The sequence below is a fragment of the Argiope bruennichi genome, chromosome 7 (assembly GCF_947563725.1).
Source record: "Argiope bruennichi chromosome 7, qqArgBrue1.1, whole genome shotgun sequence".
In the NCBI taxonomy this organism is placed as follows: Eukaryota; Metazoa; Arthropoda; class Arachnida; order Araneae; family Araneidae; genus Argiope; species Argiope bruennichi.
In genome coordinates this window covers 103,720,571-103,747,157 of record NC_079157.1, presented here as the reverse complement: position 1 = coordinate 103,747,157, position 26,587 = coordinate 103,720,571, and the positions used below count along the sequence as shown (strand labels likewise).

General features: G+C 28.2%; 1 protein-coding gene across 1 annotated transcript in view; it reads left to right on the top strand.

Moving 5' to 3' along the window:
• The first annotated feature begins 5,899 nt into the window (after positions 1-5,899).
• The window catches only part of LOC129975508 (A disintegrin and metalloproteinase with thrombospondin motifs 18-like), an 81,754-nt gene continuing 61,066 nt past the window's right edge, over positions 5,900-26,587 (top strand). Inside the window, exon 1 of the mRNA XM_056088570.1 lies at positions 5,900-6,004. Within this exon, the coding sequence (XP_055944545.1) occupies positions 5,900-6,004 (105 nt within the window). The remainder of the gene's footprint in view (positions 6,005-26,587) is intronic.

Sequence of the window (26,587 nt, the reverse complement as noted above, 5' to 3'; positions counted from 1 at the left end):
GCAAACGTGCGTAGAGTTTCCATATCTGAGAATAGAGAGCATTTTTAAATCTGTATTTCCATTCCTTCTATCGAATGCATTTGATAAAAAAAACAATAAATGAATTAAAACTAATATTAATCTTGGAAGAGATAAAATTGGGAAGCTTGGAAATTGCAGGTGGCTTGTAGATGGGAGATTTAACTCCATTATATGAGGGTATTTTGCCTTCCTCTAGGATTTTAAGAAAGAACTAATCCTTCTTTGCCTATCTTTTGAAAGGAAACAAGAATTTCAGTAACCAAACATATCATAATCAGCCATTCATTTCTAAAAAGAATATTGGTCTTGCTGGATTATTAGAATTTTTATCATATACCTTTTATGTGCTGAACTGAAGTTATTTGTTCTGAGTCACAACCATTTAATTCGCCAAAAGATTGACATGCTTGCAGTTGGCGGTAATTCATGCTTAGGGTAACTAAATTTCTCAAGCCTGAATTCGGGACAAATAATTTGATTTATTGATTAAAAACCATTCAGATACAGCTTGGCAGTCGACAAGAATTACCAATTGGTTTCATTATTGAAATTTTTACCAATGTATGAGCCAAATTGAGTTAACTCCAATTCGTTGTACAGCAGATTTTATTGATGCTGTATAGATTAAATTTTGGAAAAAAAATGTCATCATTAAAGTTATTCTGCAATGTTTCATGAAAGCAATCACAAGTCAATCTGGTGTCTGTGAAAAACAGCATAAACTATGTCTAATTGTGAAAGAACTTTAAATCTAACAGAGAATTTATTTTATAATTTTGAACCATATTATCATGATGCGAACAATATCTGGGTCAACAGGACTTCTCCGAAAATCCTCACCATTTCAAGTGATTATATGTTTAATTCATTGAATTTAATATATGCCACCTCAATTCTATTTGCAGCGGATATCGGATAATGTATTCTCTGTCTCATGATCGTCCATTTCCGAAGGACTGCTTCATCAGCGTATGTAATGGTTTATTCTACCTGTTGCAACACATTCACGGATGAGTATCATAATTGAAAAATCTTTCTGCAGGATAAATTTGAGATCGAGAAATGAACATTAGTTTTTCTTAGTATTTAAATGACTTATTTTATATAATACACATTTTTTTTATCAAGTGAATAATCAAATCATGCTCCCCCCACCCCCTTATTATCTGTTCTTAAAGATACTAGCTGCGTGCAAACACTTTAAAGCAATGTTTGTGAATTTGTAATATTACTTGAATTAAATTAGGACTACCTAATTTAATTCTAATGAAAAGTAAGAATTCTTAATATTTTCTCTACATCAATTTATGAAATTTCGGGTTATTATCACCATGTCTATACTGCTATTAATTTAACGCTTTTATATTTAAAAGTTTTTATTCTTAAATAGTTGAGTACTTTTTTCCAAGCCGGGAAGAATTTGTTAATTCATTTGAAGTAACTTATTTTTTTCATTTTGAAAACATGTTATACCGAAATGCAATAAACTTGAAAAACTTTGTACTTCTTTGAATATTTTAAACAGAAACAGAATTGTGTCTGTTTAGTCAACATGATAACTGAAAAAGAGGCAAGTGGAATTTGATGTAAGATTTTCGCATTAATGTAAATTTCTATAAAAATTTTGATCGAAATCCGTTGAAAATCTGTATGTCTTTCCTTTCTTTATCATATAAAGATAACTAAAAAATGTAGATTGTTAAATAGATGAAATATGGCATATACTTATAAATACAACTATCTATCTGTTTCAAAATCGGATCAATTCATTGAAACAATTGTCTATCGAACCCTAATTTTGTTCATATGTAAAAGCAATAATTCAAAAGGCGCTGTAAGCGAGGTGAATACATTGTAATATAAAAGCTCTACTCCTTCTGATAAATTTGAATTAAATTTATCAGGCGGTAGGCTTGTTGGCTTTCTCATGTGTATGTCAGCACTATAACTCAAAATACAATAAGCAAAAATGATGATTTTTAGCAGATCAGTATATAAATTTGGATACAATCCATCAAGAAGTACACTTTTCCATCTGCTCATGTATAGGTGAATATTATAAATAACCAATGGAGCTAGACTCTTGGGCACTTTTTCGTATTTTCTGTTATAAATGTATTTGTGCATTATTAACCGCATCCATAGATGAACACTATTTACAAAAGAGCTTATTAAATGCGAGTTTTGGCTATTAATAGCTGGAATGCTGCTAATACAAAATCAATGCAAAACCAAAGGTGTATTTTATATGTCTTTTCCCCAGCCGATCGAAACCAAATTTGGTAAATAATTGCATTCACAAAAACACATCCCAAATTCTACATTTTTGAATTATTGCGTTTACATATTTCTGTTGTTGTTTCTTATGGCACTTAGACAAGCCCGCTGTTACGAAGACAGCGATTTAAGCCGATAAGGGGTGCGTCTCTTGTTTCAGTAGCGCCAACAATGGCCAAAAATACGACTTAACTACTTCATACGTCACATTTGCTTACACAACCCCTTTTTACAGGAGGGCACACTCACACCACTCATAGATGGAACAGAGGAAGAATAACCCTGCCCGAACCGGGACTCGAATCCAGGTTGCCCAGATCAGGGTGAAGGCATGCTACCCCTATGCCAGGACGCCGGCGCATATTTCAGAAAGTATAGACTTATTGGCAGTCACCACCTTAACGAATTTGGTTTCAAATTTGACACATATGTATAGTTTAAATCTATGTACCAATTTTATTCTAGCTCTCTTCGTTTTATAAATATCGTGCTTCATTTGTTCAGACACCGAACTTATATTTTTGTAACCGGGCAAATATATTTACTCTGAATGAAATTTCGTTCAAAATTTGATATAAATTTTAAAATTTGATCTAAAGACCATATTTCAAATTTCATCCCCTTAGCTCAATGCATTATTAAGCTATCGTGTTCGCATACAGACAGACATAATTTCAAAAATGTGTTTTTCGAACTCCGGATCGGTTCTCAAACTGAGAGCCCTCTAAGTCCGAAGACGAGACTTTAGTATCGAGTTACTGCGGCTTTTTCATTTAGTTGGGATATTATTGTATATCAGAATGTGTAATTTTAAAAAGTACGTATAAGGACTTTAATATTCATAACTAACCACAGCAAATTGTTTGGATTATATTTGAACTGGTTCTCTACTCTAAATTTTCACATCACATCAATATAATATAATGAGTTTTATAAATACAGAAAATTGAAAACGACAAGTGAAATATATCTCATTGTGGCCGAATATTATGAACATTTTTGTATTATACTTAATTCATTCGTCAAAATCTTTAGTTAAATTTTTTTTTGACTCTTACAATACTTTTTCTTTGATATATTAGAAAGCAAAAAGCGCACTAAGCTATATAAATTAAATTTGATATTGACTGTAGACTATAGACCGTCATGATATTTTGACTCAAACGACCAAAGAGAAAGCTAAATACAAAAGCCGCCGTATTGTATAAAAATATGAGAAAATCAAGAGGAGAATCTTTTCACTTAAGTTAACTTTACCAATGATTACTGTAGTACTTCAAGAGGACAGATGTCACGGAGGAATAAGGAAAATTATGTAATATGTATTTAGTAAAAAAAACTGAAAAAAGATCAATATAATTTATATGTATTAGTAATTTATATAGCTAGAAGCCCCTATTAATAATATTTTTAGAATCAGGTGTCTTAGCCATAGAGGTGCCGACCTTGAATTTGGTTATCTGTCCCACCATGAGGGCTCTACGATCGCCGGCTTCTGTTAATAGATGCTATTCTTTTTATAATGTTTCCATTTCGCTTTGTCTTTTGTCGCCAATGGTTTAGCAGGTGGAAATATTAAACTATTTGCCATGCTTCTTGGCTAGTTTTTAATTTGCTTTAGTTTCTGTTTGAGATGCAATTGTTTACTTCCTTTTCTGCCTTTGTAGCATTTTGAAATATTTCCAAAAATTACTATTTTCATTCATGATTATTCTTATTATTATTTCTAAGAATATTTCTTTTTCTTCAATTTATAAAATGTTTATTTTCTTAAAAATTTTTGAAATTAATTCAAAAATTATATTAATTTCAACGGATTTAAATTGTCTTTTTATTATGATTACTATTGCTTTTCCTGTTCAGTTTGCTTTGTTCGATGTCTTTTTTTAAAACTAATTTTATCTTACAAGTTAACAGCATAAATTTTTTTTAATTCATTCTTAAAACTGTGAAATAGAATGAGCAACTATTTTTTGTAGTATGCTTTAATGAAATTTTGACCATTTCAGGTTTTTGCTTCAAGTATTCTGAATTATTCTTTATCTAATTCAATTTTTTACTTACATCAATTGCTTGATTTTTTACAATTTTTTTGGCTTTTTTTAAATATCCACACATTAATATTTGTAAATTATAGATAATAATTATGAAAAAGAATAGATTTATCACGTGTGCATCTCCAAGCGATTGCAATTCTCCATTGTTACTACTTTATTGCTATTTTCATAAATTTTGTACTTTTTGGGAATGTTATACGTTTTCTTGCGTAAAGTTTTGTAACATACAAGAATATGTCAAGGCATTAATAATCAAATGGATATTTTAATAGCTCAGTAAAAATAAGAATCAAGATTTTTGGTTTATTGTCATCGTATTCATCGTTTTTCGTGATGATGATTTGTATTTCAACATTTGTCATTTAATCACAGTAAATTGTTATGTTATATGTCAATATTTATTTTATTGACTTGCATCACTATCTTTTCTCAATGACTCTTAAAAATACATTTAATATTTTATTGTAAAACTTCTAAAAATAAAATATGCTTAAAATGAAATTTGAAATATTATAATGTTCGAAATTTCTATTATCGTCTGCAAATTTATTTGTCATTAAAATGAAAATATCAGTGGTGCAAATAATTTTTAATTTTCAAAATTATTCGAAATATTACTGATTGACCAAAGATTTTTAAAACCTGCAAAAGATATATATTCTTTTCATAGGTTATGAATATCTTTTGAGGTATAAATCAATTTTTTTTTAAACATTGCCAATTTCAAGCCGAAAGTAAATAAAATTATATAATGTTGAATCCTATTGAATGTAAATATTTACAGTATTCTCAATCAACAGGAATGATTACATTTCAAATGAAGTAATCTTTTCCAAGTATGGAGACATGATTTTTAATTTATAAAAAAATTAACTAGTCAATTAATTCTTTCTTAATTGATCTTTTTAGTGTTTGTAAACCAAATTTGAGGAAAGTGTATTTGTGTATTCCTCATGCAATATATATATATATATATATATATATATATATATATATATATATATATATATATATATATATATATATATATATATATTAGCCTTTGTATCGTGAATTAATCTCATTTCTTGTTATTACAAAAAAAGTATTGCTAAAGAAATAATAGAATTCCTCTAAACAGCTGAGTTCCAATTACCTTCGATTTTGCAATTTTTCCTCTAAGAACAATAAATACACTCCGTTCCGTCAATGATACTTTTTATCATAATAACACGTCAAAAAAAAATCAAGAAAAGTTATCATTGCGATATTATTAGTAATACTTCCTCGCCATCAGCTTATCTACCACAGCTTATCTCTCCCATCTTGGCGATCAGAAGTAAGCAAACCAGCATCCCTATCCGAAAGTCCCACGCTTGGCTAAGCATGCATTCTGGTCCAATCCGACATTCGCGTGAATTGAGAGGTAGAGAGGAGGGGAGAGGAGAGAGGGGGGATCACAAAGCGATGGTCGGAAAGCCTCGGTTTTGTGTTGGTGTTCTTTTTTTCTTCTTTTTTTTAAATTCATAAAAATCGTCTACCATCGTTCTCCTCGTTGCAGAAGCATGTGGTGCATCCCCGCGCTCGTTGGTCAGTTCCTCGGTGGGGACAGACCACCACTACTGTCCACTTTACTCTACCTCATCATTGGATATTTCACCTGCGCGCAGGTTGGTTTTGTTTACAAATTTTATTTTATATGAATCATATTAGTTTTTTTTTTTTTGAAAAAAAAAACTGTTATTAAAATTTTATAATTGTTACTTTGGGGGGGGGGGAGAAATAGGTTTTAGTTAAAAATGAATATCTTTTTAATTTATTTCATATTACACTTTATATATATAGCATTGGTTATTCTCAAATTTATTATTTTTATTTTTAAAAAAAGTAGTATGTTCTTTTTCAAAACATTAAAATTTTTTATTGTATATTAAAATATTTAATTAAGATTCAATATTTAAGTATATATTTGAAAGTTCAGATTCCCGAATTTTTCAAAAAAATATTTAATCGATTTTGTTTGAAAACTCATTATATTACAAATCATTTAAATAAATCGAATTACTTATTTGACATTTGATTACTGAAACTGGATCAACAATCAATCAATCAAATATTATTCATTAGATTGAACTGCGAAAAAATACTCTGTAATAAGACGTTTTCAATTTCCATTACTACTACTAAAGCTATAATTATATGACAGAAAATTCCTAATAGAAACATAAAATAATATGGTGGAAAATTATTTAGAGCTAAGGATTTTTAAGGTTCTGTATAATTAATTGAATGAAAATAATAAAATGAAAGTAATGTTTCTTAAATACTGCAGTCTTAAATAAATATAAAATTAAAAAAAAAATCTTTTATGTTATTAAAAGAATAGATTTTTATGTTGTTGATAGAATTTTAGGAAAGATTCAAATTCCTTGAAATACCAAACAAAATATTAAAACTCGCTTAGTGGAAGATTTGTAGCTAAGTGATTATATGTTTTAATAGAATTTTATTTCTCCGGAGGAGGAAAAATGTTAAATACTTATCAATATTTGTACAGCCTTATATTTTAATTATTACATCTTTTCATTTTTTGGAAGGAGACTTATGAAATCGAATCTTAATTTTCAATCAAGAATAATTACATATTAAAAAACATAGAAAATTAACATATTATGCAATGTGGATAACCTTATGATGAAGGCTCAAAGGTTGTCTCAGGTTTCTTGAAAAATGCTCTATTATCACAATGTCATGTTATTAATTTGCCAATGTTATTCTGAAATTTTTTTTTAGTCATAAAAAGATTAAAAAAAAGATTTATTATTAATAAAGACTATAATAAAAAGATTATAATAACAATATTGTTTTAGTTAGCTTATCTTCATTTTTAGTTAACAATTAATGTCTTTTAAGAGACAACAAATCTGCTATTTTTTCTCCTCGTGAATTGTTGTTGTTGTCCGTGATGTACAGGGGGGGGGGGAGTACTCTAAAAAGCAGCCTTATATCATTTTAAGAGTTCGCGTTTTTTTTCCCAAGCGATTTAAATATCATTACATTATCGAACATTCCTTCTCCATGTATTATGGTTACTTCAATATTTTTCTATCAAATCGTGAAAAGAAATTTTTAAGGCTTTTTTCTAATAAAAAAAGATATTTCATCAAATGAAAAAAAAAATCCTTTTTATTTTTATAGCTTATGGGTAAAACACTATTTATTTTACTGAAAGGTTTTTCAATAATATTAAATTTTAAGCTGAATTCCAGATATTGAAAAATTAATAATCGCAAAAATACTTTTTGTTACTTCTCAAAATGTAATTTATGATAACAATATAAATTTTTTTCAGTATTAATAGCGTTTTTATTTCTTATGCTTGTACGTCATGTTAATATAAATTCAACATGAGGAAAAACAAAACCATTTTTAAATTATACTGTTGATATTATTATTTTCAACCGTAAAAGGTAAACTTTTTTTTCATCTTTTACCTGTTTAAAATCGTTATGTATAGAATTAAAATTTTTGATGAAAAATAGTCACATTTAATACTTTTGATAATAATTAATACTTTTGATAATAATTAAAATGTAAATTTTCATTTCTCGACATTTTTGTTCGTTTTGAAATATTTCGGCTTTTATTGAAATTGCTTCGATAGGCTAAATAGTATCCTTCTTAATTTAACTGTTCTTAACATTTTAGTATTAAAGCGCCACCTTTCTGCATCAGTTTTTATAACACCGGCTTTTCCAATTAGTTTAAAAATTTTAATGAATTATATCAAAATATCTATCATGTAATTAAAATACTTATCAGATAAAAGTTAGTATGAGCGATATTTATTGCTTGTCGCAGCTGAAAAGTGTGGCTAATTCAGGCGCTTTCCAAAAGGTGAAAAAATTATTATTTTGAGCTTAATAGGAAAATAAAACACATTTTTATTGCAAGACGAATATATCTGGTCTCAAAAATAATTAGAAAATAAGGTGTGAGCTGATGGGTAATAGATAAATAGAATTACTACATTTTAGTGAAAACATTTTATGACTCTTTAATGTGGATTTTCATTTATTTATTTATTTTTGCCTAACTGGTACCAGCAATATATGCTTTCGCACATTTTACTTTTTATATTTTCATTTTTTTGCTCATATTTACTAAATTAATTTTAAACTAACGACTCGAACTAATTTAAAATATCTTGTGACGTCACTACCATTGTAGCACCCATTATCTTGTAGTGAAGTTATATCTTTTCCTCTTGTAAGAAATGTAAAATTAAATTGATATGATTATTTAAAGAAATTACGTGAGCACACAAAGCATATCGTGGAATCACGTAATACCAAAAATAGCCAAAAATAGTCATGCATCAGTTAAAATTAGAATTTAAAAACTATTTAAATAAAATAAATGTCTGCAAATTATTTTTTCTGAAAGATATCTACAGATATCTTAAAACGATACTTGCTATTTAAAACCACTGTGGTTATATACCTTAATTATCATTTTCTCAATGTTACAACTCAACCTGATCGCAATGCATTTGCAAATTCATAAACGAATTCATAAAATGAATTGAAATATGAAATCTCTGACATAAAACATTTACTGATTTTTTAAAGATATCCATTCAATCAGGCGTTAAGTTATGTAATTCCTTCGTTCTTTCAATCAATTTTTTCTGATAATTCGGAATTGACAATTGACTAGACTTAAAATTCCATATTCCCAATGTCGGAGATCTTAATCATTGGTATATTTATACATACTAGCTGCTTCGCATAGTTTTATTATGATAAAATATACTGACCATTTATTTGGAATGTTGTTTATTCAAATTTTAAAAGAATGGTGCTTTTATCTCAGTATTGTTATTGATATGTTTGGGGATCTCTCTGTTACTGTTGGCTTGTTTTTTTGTTTTTTCTTCAAATATTACTCGGAATATCATTCTCAAGAACATCATCCATACAAATTTGATTAACCTTAATTTTGGGTATTCATCCCTACGTTGTTACTTAATCTATGATCGTGATCATGCAAGAGAATTAATAGCAGAAATTTGAGGACATAAATGGATAGCAGTTATTGCTGTTTTAAGTAAAAGTAATTTGATTTTTCAGTAAAAGTAAGCAAAAAAATGGTAATAACCAATTTATAGTAATTTAAAACTTGTAAAAGAAAATGTACGAGACAAATGTTATGAATTGAGTCCTTTTGCATTTATTTTTTTATGAAGTTTGACGAAGAAGACTGGATGAAGTTTTTCCCAAGTTATAATTGACATAAAAGATTAATCTAAAACTTCAGTCTACAAATGGTATTTGTTGCTGAGAACTGAATTTATGAAAAAGACCCAGTATTGCAAGAATTCCCAATAAAATTTTTCTTAAAAAAATTTCTATTCAATAAAGAAATCAAATAGGAAAATCACATGTGCCAACTTTTTTTACTAAAATGACTACTTAAGCGAGTTATAAATAATAAACTGTTTAATAAAATATGAACTTTAAAATATGAACATTTAATTGTAACTTATATAAAAAGCTTTTTATTAAATAAATATTCATCTTATTTTCTTTCAAGACGTATAAATACGCAAATACTATTTCAAAATTGATTTATCTTAGCAGAACTGAGATAAATCTGGTAAATCTTTTTCTTTTATCATTACCAAAATTTAATTCTAAAATTTATAAACGATTCTTTTAAATACATTGTTATATTTAATTATGCATCTTTATTTGTAAATCTTTCATTTGTAGGTTCAATTTTTCATCAATTCCTTAGTTTCGTTCAAACATCCACTAAGAAGTTTTTTATTTGACTTTAAAAACACTTGTAATTAAAATTACCAATTTATTATAGAAGAAAAGACAACATGAGCTATTTGAAGTTTGCCATCTTTCTATTGAATTTATCAAATGTATTTAGATATGCAATTAATCCTGTTCCCTACTTAGAAAAAGTAAAGTTTTGATTATAGCTAAAATTATAAATTGAAGCTAAAAATTTTAATATTCTGGCGTTCAAACGCAAATTATATGCGGGTCAGTTTAAGTGCATTTACTGTTTTCTCACGGCATTCGTGTAAACATCATTGCTAAATCAGGACACTTTGCATTCTTTATTGATTTGGTAGAAATATTCAGTTGAATATATTTATGAAAATCAGTTTGAGTCTATAATAAGTTTCTAATGTTTGAATGACAATAAACATTTCATAATGGAACTTAAATTCTCCAATAGAAAAGAATAGAATTCGTTCAATCTTTTAAAAAAATTTTATGTAATGTCTAAAGTAACTTTCTTTAAACTAAAAAATCATTGGCATCTAATTTTAATTAAACTTGATGAAAGACCAAATTTTTCTCATACATTTTATATCTAAATCTTTGTAAAAATGATTAAATTTATTGATAGCTACAACTTTTTAAAAAAAATGTTTTTACAAATCCGTAAGCTTTGATACGTCGCTTTTTTTCAAAACGATTTTCAAATTTTTTTTCTCATATTATTGATTTAATAGAAGTCATTTTCTAATATTATGAATCATTACAACATAATTGCCTACTAAAGAAATGAAATGAATGAAAATGAAGTGAGTGAATGAAAGGTTCATTTTGTGAGTAGCATTGTATTCAACAAATTAGTATGCAATGCAAGCAAATTGAGACATCTGATTTTAGCTTTGATAAAAGAGTTATCGCAAATTGGATCATAATAATTTCCTTTTTTTGTAGAGTTACAGGAAAGACATTAGTTCACAGAAAAAGAATATATATTTTTATATATATAACTAGTTTTTATAAAGTATTGGCTTCTCTTAATGGGATATTCTTAACTATAATTAAACTGATGATTTCATGAACTTTCATATGTAATTTTATATTAAATTGGTAAAAAATTGCAATAAAATGAGAGATGGTAAATAAAAATAATAACATACAGGAAAGGCTTTTGCTTAATGTTTTTTGCAATATTTCTTGTCTTTTTATTTTCTTTATTTATAAAGTGTTACGATTAAAGATAAAGTAAATTTAGATTTTTTTTTTTTCAGTATCAGTTTTCTCATTTTTTGAAAATCAATCCTTTTTGCTTCTCCATAAATTTCTAAATGAGTCTGTCCAATATGTTCTTGAATATGATGGTTTGAAGTTCTTAAAAAACATGGTTGTAAAAAAATTGTACTTCTTAAAGTGGCTAAATGTTCCGGATTAACTTCTATTAAAATCAATTTAATGAAATTTAATATTTTTTAGTTAGAATAGAAATAAGCGGATTCTATTTCTAAGAATCAAATAAATTATTATTATTTAAAATGATGAGAAGTCGCTAATTATAAGATAAGCTCGGATTAAGATTATTAATCTCTGTACAGTACCTAAGACAATTTAAGCTTTCTCCTCCATTTTCCTTCTTTCAAAGTTCCAAAATCAGTTATTTTTAAATTACTTTTATCTGAATAGTTATGTAAGCAGTATTTAACTTTTAATGTTAGACAAACTAAAATAGCAAACATTTATTATCGAGTCACTTTCAAGACTAATAGTTTCAGCATTTCGTTTATAAAAAAATGAATTTAAATGTTTTTTTACAAAAAATTCCAAGATAAATGAATAAAAAGTTTTCCAATGCATTCTAAATACTCAAAAAAAATGTGTTTCTATAACTGTTGATTGGATCACCCTGATCCGTAAGCAAATTTTAAAAAAAACGAAAGAGGCGGATAAAAAAATCTGAGAATAATGTTCTGAAATTTAAACGATATTTGATTCTAATTTTAATATTTTTCCGAATACATAATCTTTGATATCATATGGACGAACAAATTTAAGTTACTCTGAAAACGTCTCAAAAAGAAATAAAATCCAAAAGGTCCGCTTGGTGTCAACTTTTTTACTTGATGATTCGGCCTCAAGGCATTCCATATTTTCAACTCTTTCCCCAGAATGAAAGTCCTGGCGTAAACTTCAATGTTCCTGACTGACTATTCTTTCTACTTATCATTTGTGGTTTTGTATTGGTCAAGATAAAATTGAATTAAACTTTTTAAAAATTAACTCCCAAAGAATTCTGCTTCGCAACCTACATTAAGCCTTAAAATAAAGTCATCTATTTACTATCAGTGCAAGTAAATTAATTTGAAAGAAAGATAATAAAAATTTTAGTGAAGCATTAATCATAATTTGTTTTTACTTTTATATTGTTGTTATCTTTTGTTGATTGCTTAATATTTTTAATAATAAACTTCTCATTGTTTTCGAAGTATTATTATTATTTTGCCCAGTATTCCTTAGATGCATTCCTAAACTACATTAACCACGTTTTATTAGTTAACTTATTATTAGCAGCTAACTTTTTTTCAGTATAACTACTGGAACGAATTATCTAAACCTTAGATTGCATTGATCGGATTAGCATACTGGTAGGATCAATAGTAATGAGAAAACATGATAATCCGAATATTATAAATATTTTTTAAACAGTATTTCATAAGAATGAAATCAGATTACGAACTTGATGCATAAATCGTACTGTATATATATATATATATATTTAATTTTATGTATATCAGATACAGATACGATTATTGTTTTTAATACTTTATAGGAATTAGTAAACAATATCACCATTTATATCCTCATAAATAATTTCATCTATATTGTTAAACTATATTACCTTCAATTTTAGATTTTAAGTTTTTATCTAAGAATCTTTGAATCTTTAGAATGAATATGAATGTAACGCTCTAAAGACTCTAATCTGTCTTTAGAATATTATATTTGTATTCCTTCATTTGTGCCATTGAATAAATAATTTTTATGTTTTATTTAATTTTTGAGATGTTTTTTCTTTCAAATTTTTGAAATGCATTTTTTGGGTTTCAGACGGTATTCTTTTTTTGTGTCAATATCTAGTGATAATATGGGATTATTCTCTTACACTAAATTAGGTTTACTTTGTATGTTTATTTTATGATTTTTTTATTAAAGCTTGGATATAATTAGAATTTGATTATTTTATCGAATATTATATTTTTCTTCTTCCTTATTGAAAGTTAGTGCTTCATAAAATTCTAATAAATGTTGAGATTTTCGTAAATTTTTGCACAGCATTAGAAACTGTTTATTTATTAACCATATCTAGTTCGCCATGTTAAGTATGTAGCTTTTTATATGATCTACAATAATAAAAAAATTTTTATGATGTCTTAAACATTTTCATTCTAATGTTATTTCCTGTCATTATGAGCTCAAAAGTAATTCAAATATAAATAAAAATTAAGTTGGAATTTTGTCCATCAAGTACGTAAGTGAAAGTTAATCATCCAGAATCATAAGGATGTTCCATGCATGAAAGGGAAGAAATGTTTAGTGCTTTTAGCCAAGCATTTGCTACTAATTTTAAGTAAACATTCCACGAAATTCCTTAAAGCTCCTTCACCTCTTCATTTGACCTTCCTCCCTCATTAAATGCTCCAGAGTGAACCTATGGGCTCTGTTTGAAAAATTGATACTATGTGGTTGATTTGATGGAATTGATTCAATGGAAGTTTTCTATGTTTCAATGTCTTCGCATCTCATTGGGTTCTGTAATTTTCTCGATATAATATCAATTCTGCTTTTGTAAAACACTGCAAAAAATAGATTTGTTTAGTTTTTCATGAGCAATACTGCTAAAAAAAAATTCGCCATTCTTTCTCTACTTATATAAGTTTGACTATAGAAGCAGAGTTGACATTGAAAGGATAATTAAACTCGATTATGCATTTAAGAAACAATTCTGAAATACAAATCTTAGAATATTGTTGTTTTTGAAAAACGTTTTTTTAAAAATGCCGTTGAGTATTATTAAAATTATCTAATACTTGGGGAAGTATGCATCTCACCAAATTTATCAATATTTGTATGAATTTCTGTAGGTTGGCGCAAGTTCTGACATTTTTTTTTTTTTGAAATACAGAAACTTAGATGCTTTAGTTCTTTATTTTGTACAAAATGATGTGTTCTGGTTTTGTCACTTAATTATTAATGAACCAAATTAATTAATGAATCAAATTAAATTTATCTAATAAGCTAAATGAATCCCTTTTCTAATTCTAATTTCAAGCCTAAAAATATTTTAACATAATATGACTAGAATAAAGCGGCCCTTTAAAGGGTTAAAGTAGTCTGTTAAGTGACGGATTGCGTTTGATTCCCTTTTGCATTATAAACTATATATATACTCTGTATAGTTTTAAATACTAAACCCAAATTCCATGAAAGGAAAGTTTGTTTCTGTTTACATAACTGTGGGGAATTTCTGATAAATAATATTACATAAACACTAAAGGAAATGAAAGTTACACAATACGAATTAGTAAATACAAATTTTAAACTTGATCAGCTATTGGAATTTATTATTCTAATTAATTAACACAATAATTATTCATCTTTATGTTTTTAATCTTATCTTTTTTTATAATTAATATTTCAATTTATAATTAATTTTTCAATTAATATTTCAATTATAATTATTATTGTCATAAATTTATGAAATCTTCGTTTGAGAGTAGAGGATTAGTAGGTATTAATTCTTCCTTGTAATATGTAATGAAATCGGTTCACTTCTTTATTTCAATAATAAATCTTTAATATGTGGGAAATTAACATGTTTCTTTTACTTCCATTTTTAGTATGGGTATCCATTTACATCACTGTAAACTAAACTGAAAGCATTATTTATGTACAAACCCATTTTTTTAATGTTTGATAATTTATTAAAAAAATAAGACTTTATTTGAATTTTCTAAAATATTATTATGCTATTTATAAACACGATGTTGTTGCAAACCAATTATTTTTCTATTGTTATAGCAACTGATATTCGAGATAGTTTTAATTTTAAAAGTCACATTTCTTTATTCAATTGCTGCTTTAAACAATATGTTAAATATTTTTTCCTTATCCAGAAAGGTTTTTTTTTCTTTCTTTATTTATTTGAAATAAACCCATGACAATAAGCAATTGTTAAGGAAAGGAACAATAAAAAGCACACAATAAAAGCTGTTTTGATTAAAAATACTAGCCAATCAAATTTATGCATAGAGCTTTAATGATAGCTTTACACCGCAGCTTCCCAGTTTTCTTAGCAAAACATAAATCTCAAAAATTAAAAGAATAAAATCATGTATAAAAGTAAAGAATACTGTAAAAAAATTTTAATGAAAGTACGTAATTGTACAAAAATGTTTTACTTTTGAATACTATCTCCATCATAAAAATACAAAAGATATTTTTTAATGTTTTAATGCGAAACAATTATTAAATTCTTTTTCACCGTATTTCTTAAAGCACCAACATCATTACTAAATCCAATTGGATTTATTCATACATAGTTTTTTTACTTTGTTTTTTGTTTAAATTTTTTTCACATGCATTTTAAAACTATTTTATTTCATAATGATGTTCCTTGTTAGACTCCACTTCCGTAAACACGATCTGCCTGTCAAGCTTTCATCACGCTCATTTACAAATCATCTTACACTTTCAAGGCACTTGACTCCGCCCTAGACATTACACTCTCCGCTGATCTCCGTAACATTCTCTCTTTCAGAATTATGACTTGTAACTAATAATCTTAATATCTGTCCTAAACAAAAGTTTAGATAATTACACGTTTTCGGATGGACATGGTATAATTTGACAGCCTTGGTTTTCTATGCTAACTGAAGACCATAAGATATCTTTCCACCAAGTCATGCATGGTGGAACACGAAGTTCTGCTGAAAGCTTTGAGATTAGTCTTGTTGTTATGTCTTTATCAAAATGACAGTTATGGTGTTATTTTAAGCTGGCGAATTTACCATAACGTTGCATGTGGTTTGTGTGGCAGAGATGCCGTGTTTACACCGGAACTTCTGATCTTCCTTCTAAGGTCGTTTCGCACCAACGGGTTTGGCATTATGATTTATATTTTAATGGACGTTTTAATCAGCGACTTTTGGTATATATATAAACATATTTTAGAAGTTGCGTGGTCGAATAGAAGAAACTTTTGAAATTTCGAAACTTCTATTTATTCCATCTCGGGAGGCATAATTTACGTGGAAAGAATAAGTGGTAAGAAATACTTCAACTTCATCGCAATACAAGAGCAGAAGAGACCGAAAGTTTTTTCCTTTAGTGGTTTTACTTGTGAGATTTTTATAGGGATTTCTTGGAGGCATGTAGATTTAGAATAGGGAATCTTAGGTATTTTTAAAAGAATATTGTAAGTATTAAGGATTTTTATTTCTTCATTCGGAGCGTGAGAACCTGCCGAGACCAACAATTTTATAGAGAAAGTGTAGAATTAATTAAATAAAAAGTGGGAATTGGATCAGGAAATAAGAGAACATTTTGGAATGAAGTTAATATGGGCTAAAATAAGATAAAAGTTAGGAAATTAACTAGGATTTAAATTAGATTAAAATATATCATTACACACACACACACACATATACATACATACATACATACATACATACATACATACATACATATATGTGTGTGTGTGTGTGTGTGTGTGTGTGTGTGTGTGTGTGTGTGTGTGTGTGTGTGTGTGTGTGTGTGTGTGTGTGTGTGTGTGTGAAAATAAACAAGACCTAGAAGTACAGGTACAATATTAGACGAAACAAAATAAGCTGAATATATAGATTATCCACTTTTATTGAGGACAATAGCTAATTTCTAAATATTTAGAGAAAGTCATATAATTGCAATTAGAAACAAGCTTTGAATGACATAAAAAATTATATTTCATGCGTTTCAGCCAATAAATGAGGCAAATTTCGAAATCTAAATTTTATATACCCCCCTTTTATTATAATTACAACAGTAAAATGTTTTTTAACGCACTAATATTTTTAACGAAAAAAAGTACTCTTTTACGATCAAAACGGTTCGATCTATGAAAATTTATATTTTATATTTGACCAATCAATTTCTTCCCCGAAGAAGCAGAGTCTGTTGAATGAATGATCATCCTTAAAAGCAGTAATTTAAATGTTTGAAATAGACTAAATGAGTAATGTATTCATAGCATGCGTGAATAAAAATAACTGAAAGTAGATACAATTTCGTAATATTTTTACTTAATAATTTTAAAACGCGATAAATTTTTTATCATCATCATATTAAAACTCTCAAAAGAACGAGAGGGCACACATATGAGTGTGGTTTAAAACAACTGCATTGTAAATCATTTCATAACGATTTAACATAAATTTTGGTATATTTATATGACGAGTTTAGCATTATTTTGAAGCAGACCTCGTAATTTTGAACGAAGAGCATAGTACGAAGATGATACCTGTGTCGGGATTCATATCTTCAAATTTTCTTACCACAGCAGCTATTGAATTACGTCTGAATGATTGATATTGGCTGACTTTTGGTCTTGGAAATCTGATTTAACATGCGTCAACTCCATACATACAGAGGATGATTATAAAGAGTTTTTAACTTCCCGAAACTTTATTACTAACCCCACAAATTGAATTATTATTACATGCATATATATAGTGTAAGAGTAAGTTGCAAAGTTATAATCATATAATAAAAAAAAATGAAAGATTGATTATTTTTATTCTGTTGTTGTTTCTTATGGCACTTGCCATGGACAAGCCCGCTGTTACAAAGACGGCGATTTTCAGCCGGTGGGGGAGCGTCTCTTGTTCTTTTAGTAGCGCCAACTTGGGCCAAGAGTACGACTTAGCTACTCACGCATCGCTCATTCAACCCTTTTTTACAAGAGGGTACATTCACACATAGAACAATCATGCCAAAACCGGGATTCGAACCCAGGACGCCCAGATCACGGGGAAGACGCGCTACCCCTATGCCAGGACGCCGCCTTATTTAAGTTCTATTTTATCTTCTCGTAATTTTGCGTTTTATTTCTCTATTATAGTTAATTTGATAAACAAACATTCTACATTTTTTTTTTTCATTTTCTGTTTTCAATTGCTTTAACTCATTGGGACTATTTAAGAATTTGCGCTACTGCATTCTGAAATACTAAAACACGCAGAAAAGGTTATAAAGAAAACTCGTCTCCATTTTCATTTTCATTTATTTATTTATTCTCTGATTGTTGTTTGACTTAAAAACGTTGAAATGAAATGAACGTGCCGAATGGATAGAAATTCTTTCGCATTTTTTAAAAGTAAATTTAAACTAAGGAAACCGTATATCTCGAATCTTCTTTGCTTATCCTAGACAGAAAGACTGCTTCCAATTTCAATTAAAACTGCTGCATTTACTATGTTTAAGAAATTAAAGAATATATATTTGCATTAATTTTTAAGATGAAATTTAAAAAGTTAACTTTAAATGAAAATTTGAAAATTTAAATTTGAATTTTTATAATTGTAAAGTGATTAAATGTAATGGATAATCCTATTTTTTTTATTTATCAATAAACAGTCCTTATTAAAAATTAGAATATGTTTCCTTTTTTAAATCCTATGAGATAAAAAAAATAAAAGAGAAATTTTATGACGAAAAATTATTCTTTTCAACTTTACAACCTTATAAATATAATCATCCTCAAGTGACCAATACAGATGAATCAGTTGAAACAAACAAATAAACAAACAAATCCGCTAAAAGTAATATTAAAATATGTTTTTAATAACTTTTTTTTAAATTTTAGTTTATTTATTTATGCACAGTTTTTTTTTTTTTTTTTTTTTTTGAATTTTGCTAATACCTCCATTGAAATTCAGATTAAAGGAAATCTCAAATTAAAAGACTGAAAATTTGGTGCCTTAAGTCAAATCAAAATGCGGTTTGCAAATTTTGTTTAAGTCAAAATTTAATTTACTACATTCAATGTCGAATTGAAGCATTTTGCGGTCCTAGGCATTCTATATCATGAGATCTTTCTTTTAATAAATTAATCATTTTAGTTTCACATTTCAACCACATAATCAATATGATAATTGCTTATTTAAATTAATTCTCTTTATTTTAGTAACTTTTTTGAAAATGTTATTTTTTATGTACTAAGATTCATAACTGCACGGCTACTTTTGTGCACAATTTTATATATAAGGAGATGCACGGTGTTTATAAATGCTGTAATAATTAAGTGAATATAATGAAATAGATTTTTTTAAAAATGAACAATTACATTTGATAAAATATTATTACCTTAATATTTTACAATTCATAGAATTTATATACTTTTTCAAATTCATTTATTTAGTAACTTGATTAATAATAATTTTTAAATGAACGTCTTGCGATCCTTTCTCAACCTTAGGTAGCTGCCTAGCCAGCCATGGATTTCTGCCTGATCAGAAGTCCATCGCTGACTATTTTGACTCTACTTGCCGATAATATCCAACATAGATTTTAAAACATATTAGACGCGAAATTCTTATCTGAGGTTTTAAGGAGTATAGAAAATGCTCCAAAACTATTTTTGGCAAAGAGTTAGAATTTGTGAAGCCCCATCCAGAACTGAATGGCTCTGAATGCATTTAAAAAGAAATGTAAATTAAAATAAAGGAAGTTTTATATTCGTGGAAGCCCACTATACCATTTAACAAAGTAAATTACCTTTACAAGTAAACAAAAAGGTTATCTGAGGTGAATCGCCATATCTAAAGAAATACTGAACTTCCAAAGTATTATATAATGACATTTTTTTTAAATTTTTAACTAAGGGTGTGTCTTTTTTTCTCTTAAGTAACAAAATACAGAAACTTTGGGTTGTGGTTATTAATTATAAAAAGCTAAATATTCTACTAAGATTTTGATATAAAAGAAATTTTCATTTTGTTTTCTTTTGAGTTGAAATTATTACGAGAAAATATATTTCAGAATAAACATTGTTACCGATATGCTTGAGGATATAATGCTGAATGTTTCTACTATTATTATTGTTATGTTTCGACAACAGTTACAAGAAAACTTTTCCTTCTAGACGAGACAGATTTATTTATTTGGTTATAAAAAGGAAATCGTCCCCTCTATAAAAATTAAAAGAGTACGAGGCTCAGATTAAGATATTTCGCCCATCACACGAATATTCCCATGGAAATTACGGAAAGACGCAATAACAAGAACTACCTTTGATAACTAACTATAAATTAATTAAAAATGAAGATAGTTGTACTCTATAGCTATTTCGCCCAAAATCTATTCCAAACGAGACAGACAAAATCTCTCAAAAAGAGCGGAATGTTCGCATAAATATGTCGGCGGAAAAGAGGCACCACTTCCTGATGCAAAATTGGGATTCAGCGCGTATCATTGACTTTTCACCCATATACGTGACTCACAGGAATAGAACAGGTACCCGAAATAAAATACAAACTTAACACAACGTGCCAAACACACAAAAAACGCTTTATTTGGTTATTTATTTCGTAACGCGTTTGTTTCCTATCAGATGCTAAACTATTGATAACCCCATTGTCAAAGTTTAACTCTTGTGAATTTTGATCTGTGATTGTTATTTCCGAAATTTGATTTTTTGAAATTTAAAGAGCAGCAATATATTCATGGTCAATATTAAGACTTTAATTTTTAAAATTTTAGTTTTTTTTACAAGCAAAATAATATAACAGAATGAATATAAAGTATTTTTTAAAAGTAAATCTATATCAGTGGTAAAGCTTTAGAATGATAGGTAAAAGTCACAAACTAGCAGGGACTCGGTAATTGCTGTTGTAGCTGTTAGATTGAAATAGAAATATCTTTATATATTATGAAATTTGCAGATCTGCTACTTATAAAGATAAATATTTTAATCCTTCAACTACCCGGAAGTGTGTACAGTTTAATATTTTTTTCCATTTCTCTTACCATGCTTGTACGTTTTCAGTTTGAAGTCAATAGAATTATATTTGAGATAGTCCATGAGACCGGATATGCTGCATAATCAATCATTACTCTTAATAGAACATCCTTTGTCTTTACCATTCTATTTTGAAGAGCTATTAGATATTTTTAATGAAATCAAAAAAATTTTTTTGGGGGAAAGCAAATTAAAAGCAATTGTAACAAATTTAAATCACAAAAAAATGGAAAAGTTGTTTTACACTTGGAATTTTATATAAATATTGAATTATCTTTTTAGTTCAACTAAAAAGTTAATTAGTTTTAGTTCAACTTAAAACTAATTGTGTTATAAAGAGGGATAGTTAAATTTCTAAAAATGAGCTTGTTTTACAATCATGGACATAGTGATGAGTTTCCCTTCCTAAAAGCCCTCACACTATTCAATCATTCCATTGAAGAACTATATCAAGATATTTTACTTCTGAAATTAGAAGTATTTGTATTTTAAACCAAGTCTCGTTACTATATCGGTCTTGTTAGTAATCTGAACGTTTTGAAGCGGTCTTTTGAAAGACATTTATGTTCCATTTTTAACTGACGGGTCTCGTGATCAGGAACCCTCAGCTGTCACAGATGACATTCGCCTTCTAATTTCACGTGTTCTTCATTAACCTAAAGACATTGAACTCGATTCCCTCCAAAAACGACCTCCGCAAACTTTTTAAAACTCTTCAGACACTGGACGCACGGAATGACTACCAGATGGAAGAAGAAGACAGAACCACGTGGTAAATGGGGTGAAAATTATGTCCCAACCTTGAGTGACATCTCAACACTACTCGAATCAATCCGGTGTTGCACGATATTCAGGAAATGTTCTTGACATCTTTAAGGTTCTCAGAATTTCATGACATATCAGGCCAATATCCTCGAGTTCGTAAAGAATAAAAGCCTTTTTTTTTGTGTGTGTGTGCATATATAGTAAGCAAGACATTCGAACCTTGCTTTTAAACTGAAATCTGTTCACCATCTGGCTTTTTACAAGAACTGGTTGGTTAAACTGCATTTGCGTTCCGTCTTGAAGATACACGGAAGCTGTCTTGGTAGTACATTTTTGGTAAACTTTTATCATAGTCTATACCTGAGGTGTACTCCTGCAACAGGAGTACACCTTGGGAGTTCCGTGGTGGATCAGATAGGAGATCGCTAAAGAGATATTGACAAAGATAGAAGTCAGCAAACATCAATTAAAAAATAAGTTATAGAAATTTATTTCGGACTATTAAGCTAGCTTAAGCCATTAATATTATTAATAAAAATGTCTTTAGAAGAAAATAAGTTTTGGGGGGGAGGCAAGGGGGGAGGCAAAATATGAAAATAGTGCATAAAACAAAAATGAAAAGGTAAACCAAAATAAAATAATCTTCATTAAATCTTTTGTTATTATTATTTTTTTTAACTGAGTCTTTCTTTTTTACTACTATGCATTAGATACATAAAATTCTGCTTATTTTCATTCTTTCCAATGACGGATTGAGATATTTTGGTGTACTAGGTTATGGATATTGTAAAGTCTTTCTTTTAATAATCTTTAAGTTTTAGTTTCGAATTTCAACTCATTTTTGATTTAAAAAACATGTTAAGAATTTATATTAAGTTATTTTGTTATCATGTGAGAACATGATGTTTTTTTCGTTACGGGGTTTTGAATAATTGAAGCTCGAAATCACGTAGGCAATGAATAAAGCATAAATTACAATATTCATCTTCATCTGCTTCACCTGCTTTTACCAGTATTGCATAATTATTATGTATACTTCTTTGAAAGCAGACGCGTTTTTAAAAGGTTGACCTGCTGTTAGAGACATGAAGTTTTCACTATACTAATCCTAAGGGGCTGTAGAAGACTCCCCATGGAGTCATCTACTGCACATGCGCAGAAGGTTTTCATTATATCTCGTAAACTACATATGTTAGAGACATGTGGTTTTCCATATAGTAATCCTACGGAGCTATAGAAGTCCCTCCATGGAGTCATCTACTGCGTACGCGCAGAAGGTTTTCATTATATCTTGTAAACTACATATGTTAGAGACATGGGGTTTTCACCATAGTAATCCTACGGGGCTATAGAAGGCCCTCCATGGAGTCATCTACTGCGCATGCGCCGATGATTTTCGTTATATCTCGTAAACTACATATGTTAGAGACATAGGGTTTTCACTTAGAAGTACCCCCAGGGGTCATCTAAGCTCCCCAAAATTTTGGATCCATTGCGCATGTGCAGTACTGATTTTTCTTAATAGTGGTCAAATCAATGTCGGATCGAAATCATACAGTTCCTATAGGTCTCGGGATGTCGATGGCATCAATTTTCGGTCAGACCGGAAGTTGTTATATCTCGGATTCCATGCAACATAGGACGAGTGCCACCCATATAAACACTTCTCTAAATAGAGTTGAATGACATTTTTACCGGAACTCTGGTCTCGATAGGATGCAGGATCGGGTCTCGAAATTTACAAATTCAAGTTACATTGCATTTGCTCATAATAGTTGGATAGTACTCGCCGAAATGCGTGTAATGATACAAATTTCACGTTGATACTCAGAAAGATTCGTGAATTACGGGCTCTCTAAACCTTCCGGAACAAAACCGGGCCGGGATAAAACCTTTAATCAAACCTTCAGAGACAAAACCTTCAATCAACAAAAACGAATGATGAAAATTTAAAATTAGAAGCTCATCGAATTAAACATGAACGTAAAATAGCTTTACAATGGGAATGAAGAAAGAATAAACGTGTGCAGTGTGTTTGTAGATGTTTGTAGCTTTGCAAATGTTTTTCACAAATTAAACTGTTCAAATGTATATCTTCGGGGAAATGAGCGAACAAGGGAGCTCTCTGATATGAAAAATATATAGTAGTTATTAAGAGTTCTTTATTAAATCCATGATCAGGGAACGAGACCCTCCCATCTCGGCAGAAGTAGGAAGTAGGAAAAGAGACTACATGGGCGCATTCTAGGTTAAGATTTTAGTAGCACATTTTCCGTAAATCTAGAGGAGTAAGTTTTTATTTTAGGTGTGTGTTTTTTACGCGATATCGCAGCTAATATTGAAGAGCTAGGTTACAGAAATTAGACCCTGTGAAAAGTTGGGAAACCGAAAAAACTCACTTAATTCAGAAATTAAAAATGGTTGGAAGTTTGTAATTAACTTTAAGAATGCTGAAAAATCGAATTTATTACTTACATTTGTTTCTCATTGCATAGGAAAAAAATTATCCCCTTTTTCTCAATATAATCCCTTATTTAATTTAGTATTCATTTCTTTGCTTTACTTCTGTAATTAAATCTATAAGAAAAATTTTAATTTAAATTTATTTGTGATGTTAATTATGATACGAAATGGAAAATTAATAATTTATTTTCGCAGTCTTCAAACCTTTGCTTTCACAAGTGATTCTGTTCATCATTAATCATCGTGAAATGAAAAAAAGGGAAACGAAAACAAAGTGGACGGAGATTGACACTGAAATAACTTTTAAGAGAAACATTGTTTTAGATTCACAGCCGGTAACCTTGAAACAGATTTTTTCTTTTCTTTCCTCTACCTCATTATTTCTTTCATCGTGCATAATGTTCTCAATAAATCATATCAAAGTCCATTTTTAATGTCGTGTTTTTTTTATCTAATACGCTTACATCTAAATTTATATATATTAAAATTTTGTATGATAATTAATGATGCATAAAAACCTTCTAGAAAAGAGACATGTTATTTATTAAGAAATAAATTTAAAAATAATTCTTTTATCGATAGGCTGAAGTTATCAGTATTTTCTCCTTGCATGCTCTGAATACGAGAAAGTAAAAATATGCAATAATTTTTATAAAAAAATTCTACCACTATTTTTAACTTAATTTCTTTATTTAGGAATTAACAACAAAAATTAAATAAATTTTCTTTTCTAAACGTTTGTATCTAATATATAAAATGAAATAAAAATTTGTCCTTCTCAATTCATTTTCATTTGATGTGCTACTCAAGTTAAATTTTAACTAATTTTAAGTAAACTATTAAGTTACTAGCTAACTATTTTTAAATATAAATGAAGATTCACATATATGTAATATTATTTGTTGTGAAGCATGATGCAGTTTGAAGACAGTGAAGATACTTTTAATTTCGTGACGTCGTTTTATTTCATTTTGAAGAAGCAGGCATATGTACAAGCGATGCGCACACAGAACGACACAGAAAAGGAATGAGTAAAAAAGCTCTTGGACATTTTATCCCTGGTCTTATATAACCTATGATTTTGATAGGGAAAATATTTCTTTACAGTGCTAATGTATTATGAGATTTCGATAGGGATTTTCGTTACACGCTTGGACAAGGTAGGGGAAACACAGGGAGATTTTAAAAAAGAATTTGCCTGATCAGCGGTATTTTATCTCTTCACGCGCGGTGTAGGAAAGTTAGATTTTAACTGTTTCAACAATTTAACAAAGCTTCTCTTGAATTAATTAAGTATAGACAGTGGAATTGGATCACGAAATAAGAGAATATTTTAGAATGAAATTACTGTGGGCTAAATTAAGATAAAATCTTGAAAATTAATTAAATTGAAATTAGAGTTAAAATATCATTACATTAGAGTTAAAATATCATTATCAAATCCAAACAATAGAATATCGTTTTTTCAAATTTCTGTCACAAGTACTTTGAAGCATAAGGAAGGAGTTAGTGAAGGTTTTGAAACAATTAAAAAAAAGTTATTTAATGTTTAATTCAAAGCTATGTTTCTGTGCTTAGAAAGAAATATTTTATATTTAATATTGTCAATAATACTGAATGAAAATAATGGAGGTATTTTTCAAATTATTACTCGCAATGTTTAATTAAATTCCAATTCATTTTCATAAAACTTATTTATAAACTTCAAGATTTCAATTATTTTTGAAAACTGTTTGATACTATCTATAATTTTTCAAGATATACAAGCTATTAAATATAGTTTACTGCATCCAATATTCATATTTTTATTAAAAATAAAGTTAAAAGCAATAAGAATGTCTTATATATATATATATATATATATATATATATATATATATATATATATATATATATATATATATATATATATATATTGGCGTTTCTCGTGTAGTGCTAATTTAAATTTAAAAAATTCGATCTTCAATGTAGTAAATTTTATTTCTGTTCATCTATTTCTAATGTTTATTAATTTTTCAAACTTTTTGTGTAATGAACTGTTAAAATTAAGTTTGAGAGTTCTAAAACTTCTTAAGAAGTTGAGTATAAGGAAATCTTTAATTAAAATCTATGATAATAAAGTTTCTCATCAATAAAAATTTATTTGAAGATTTAATTTGATATTTTACTTTTTCACTTGC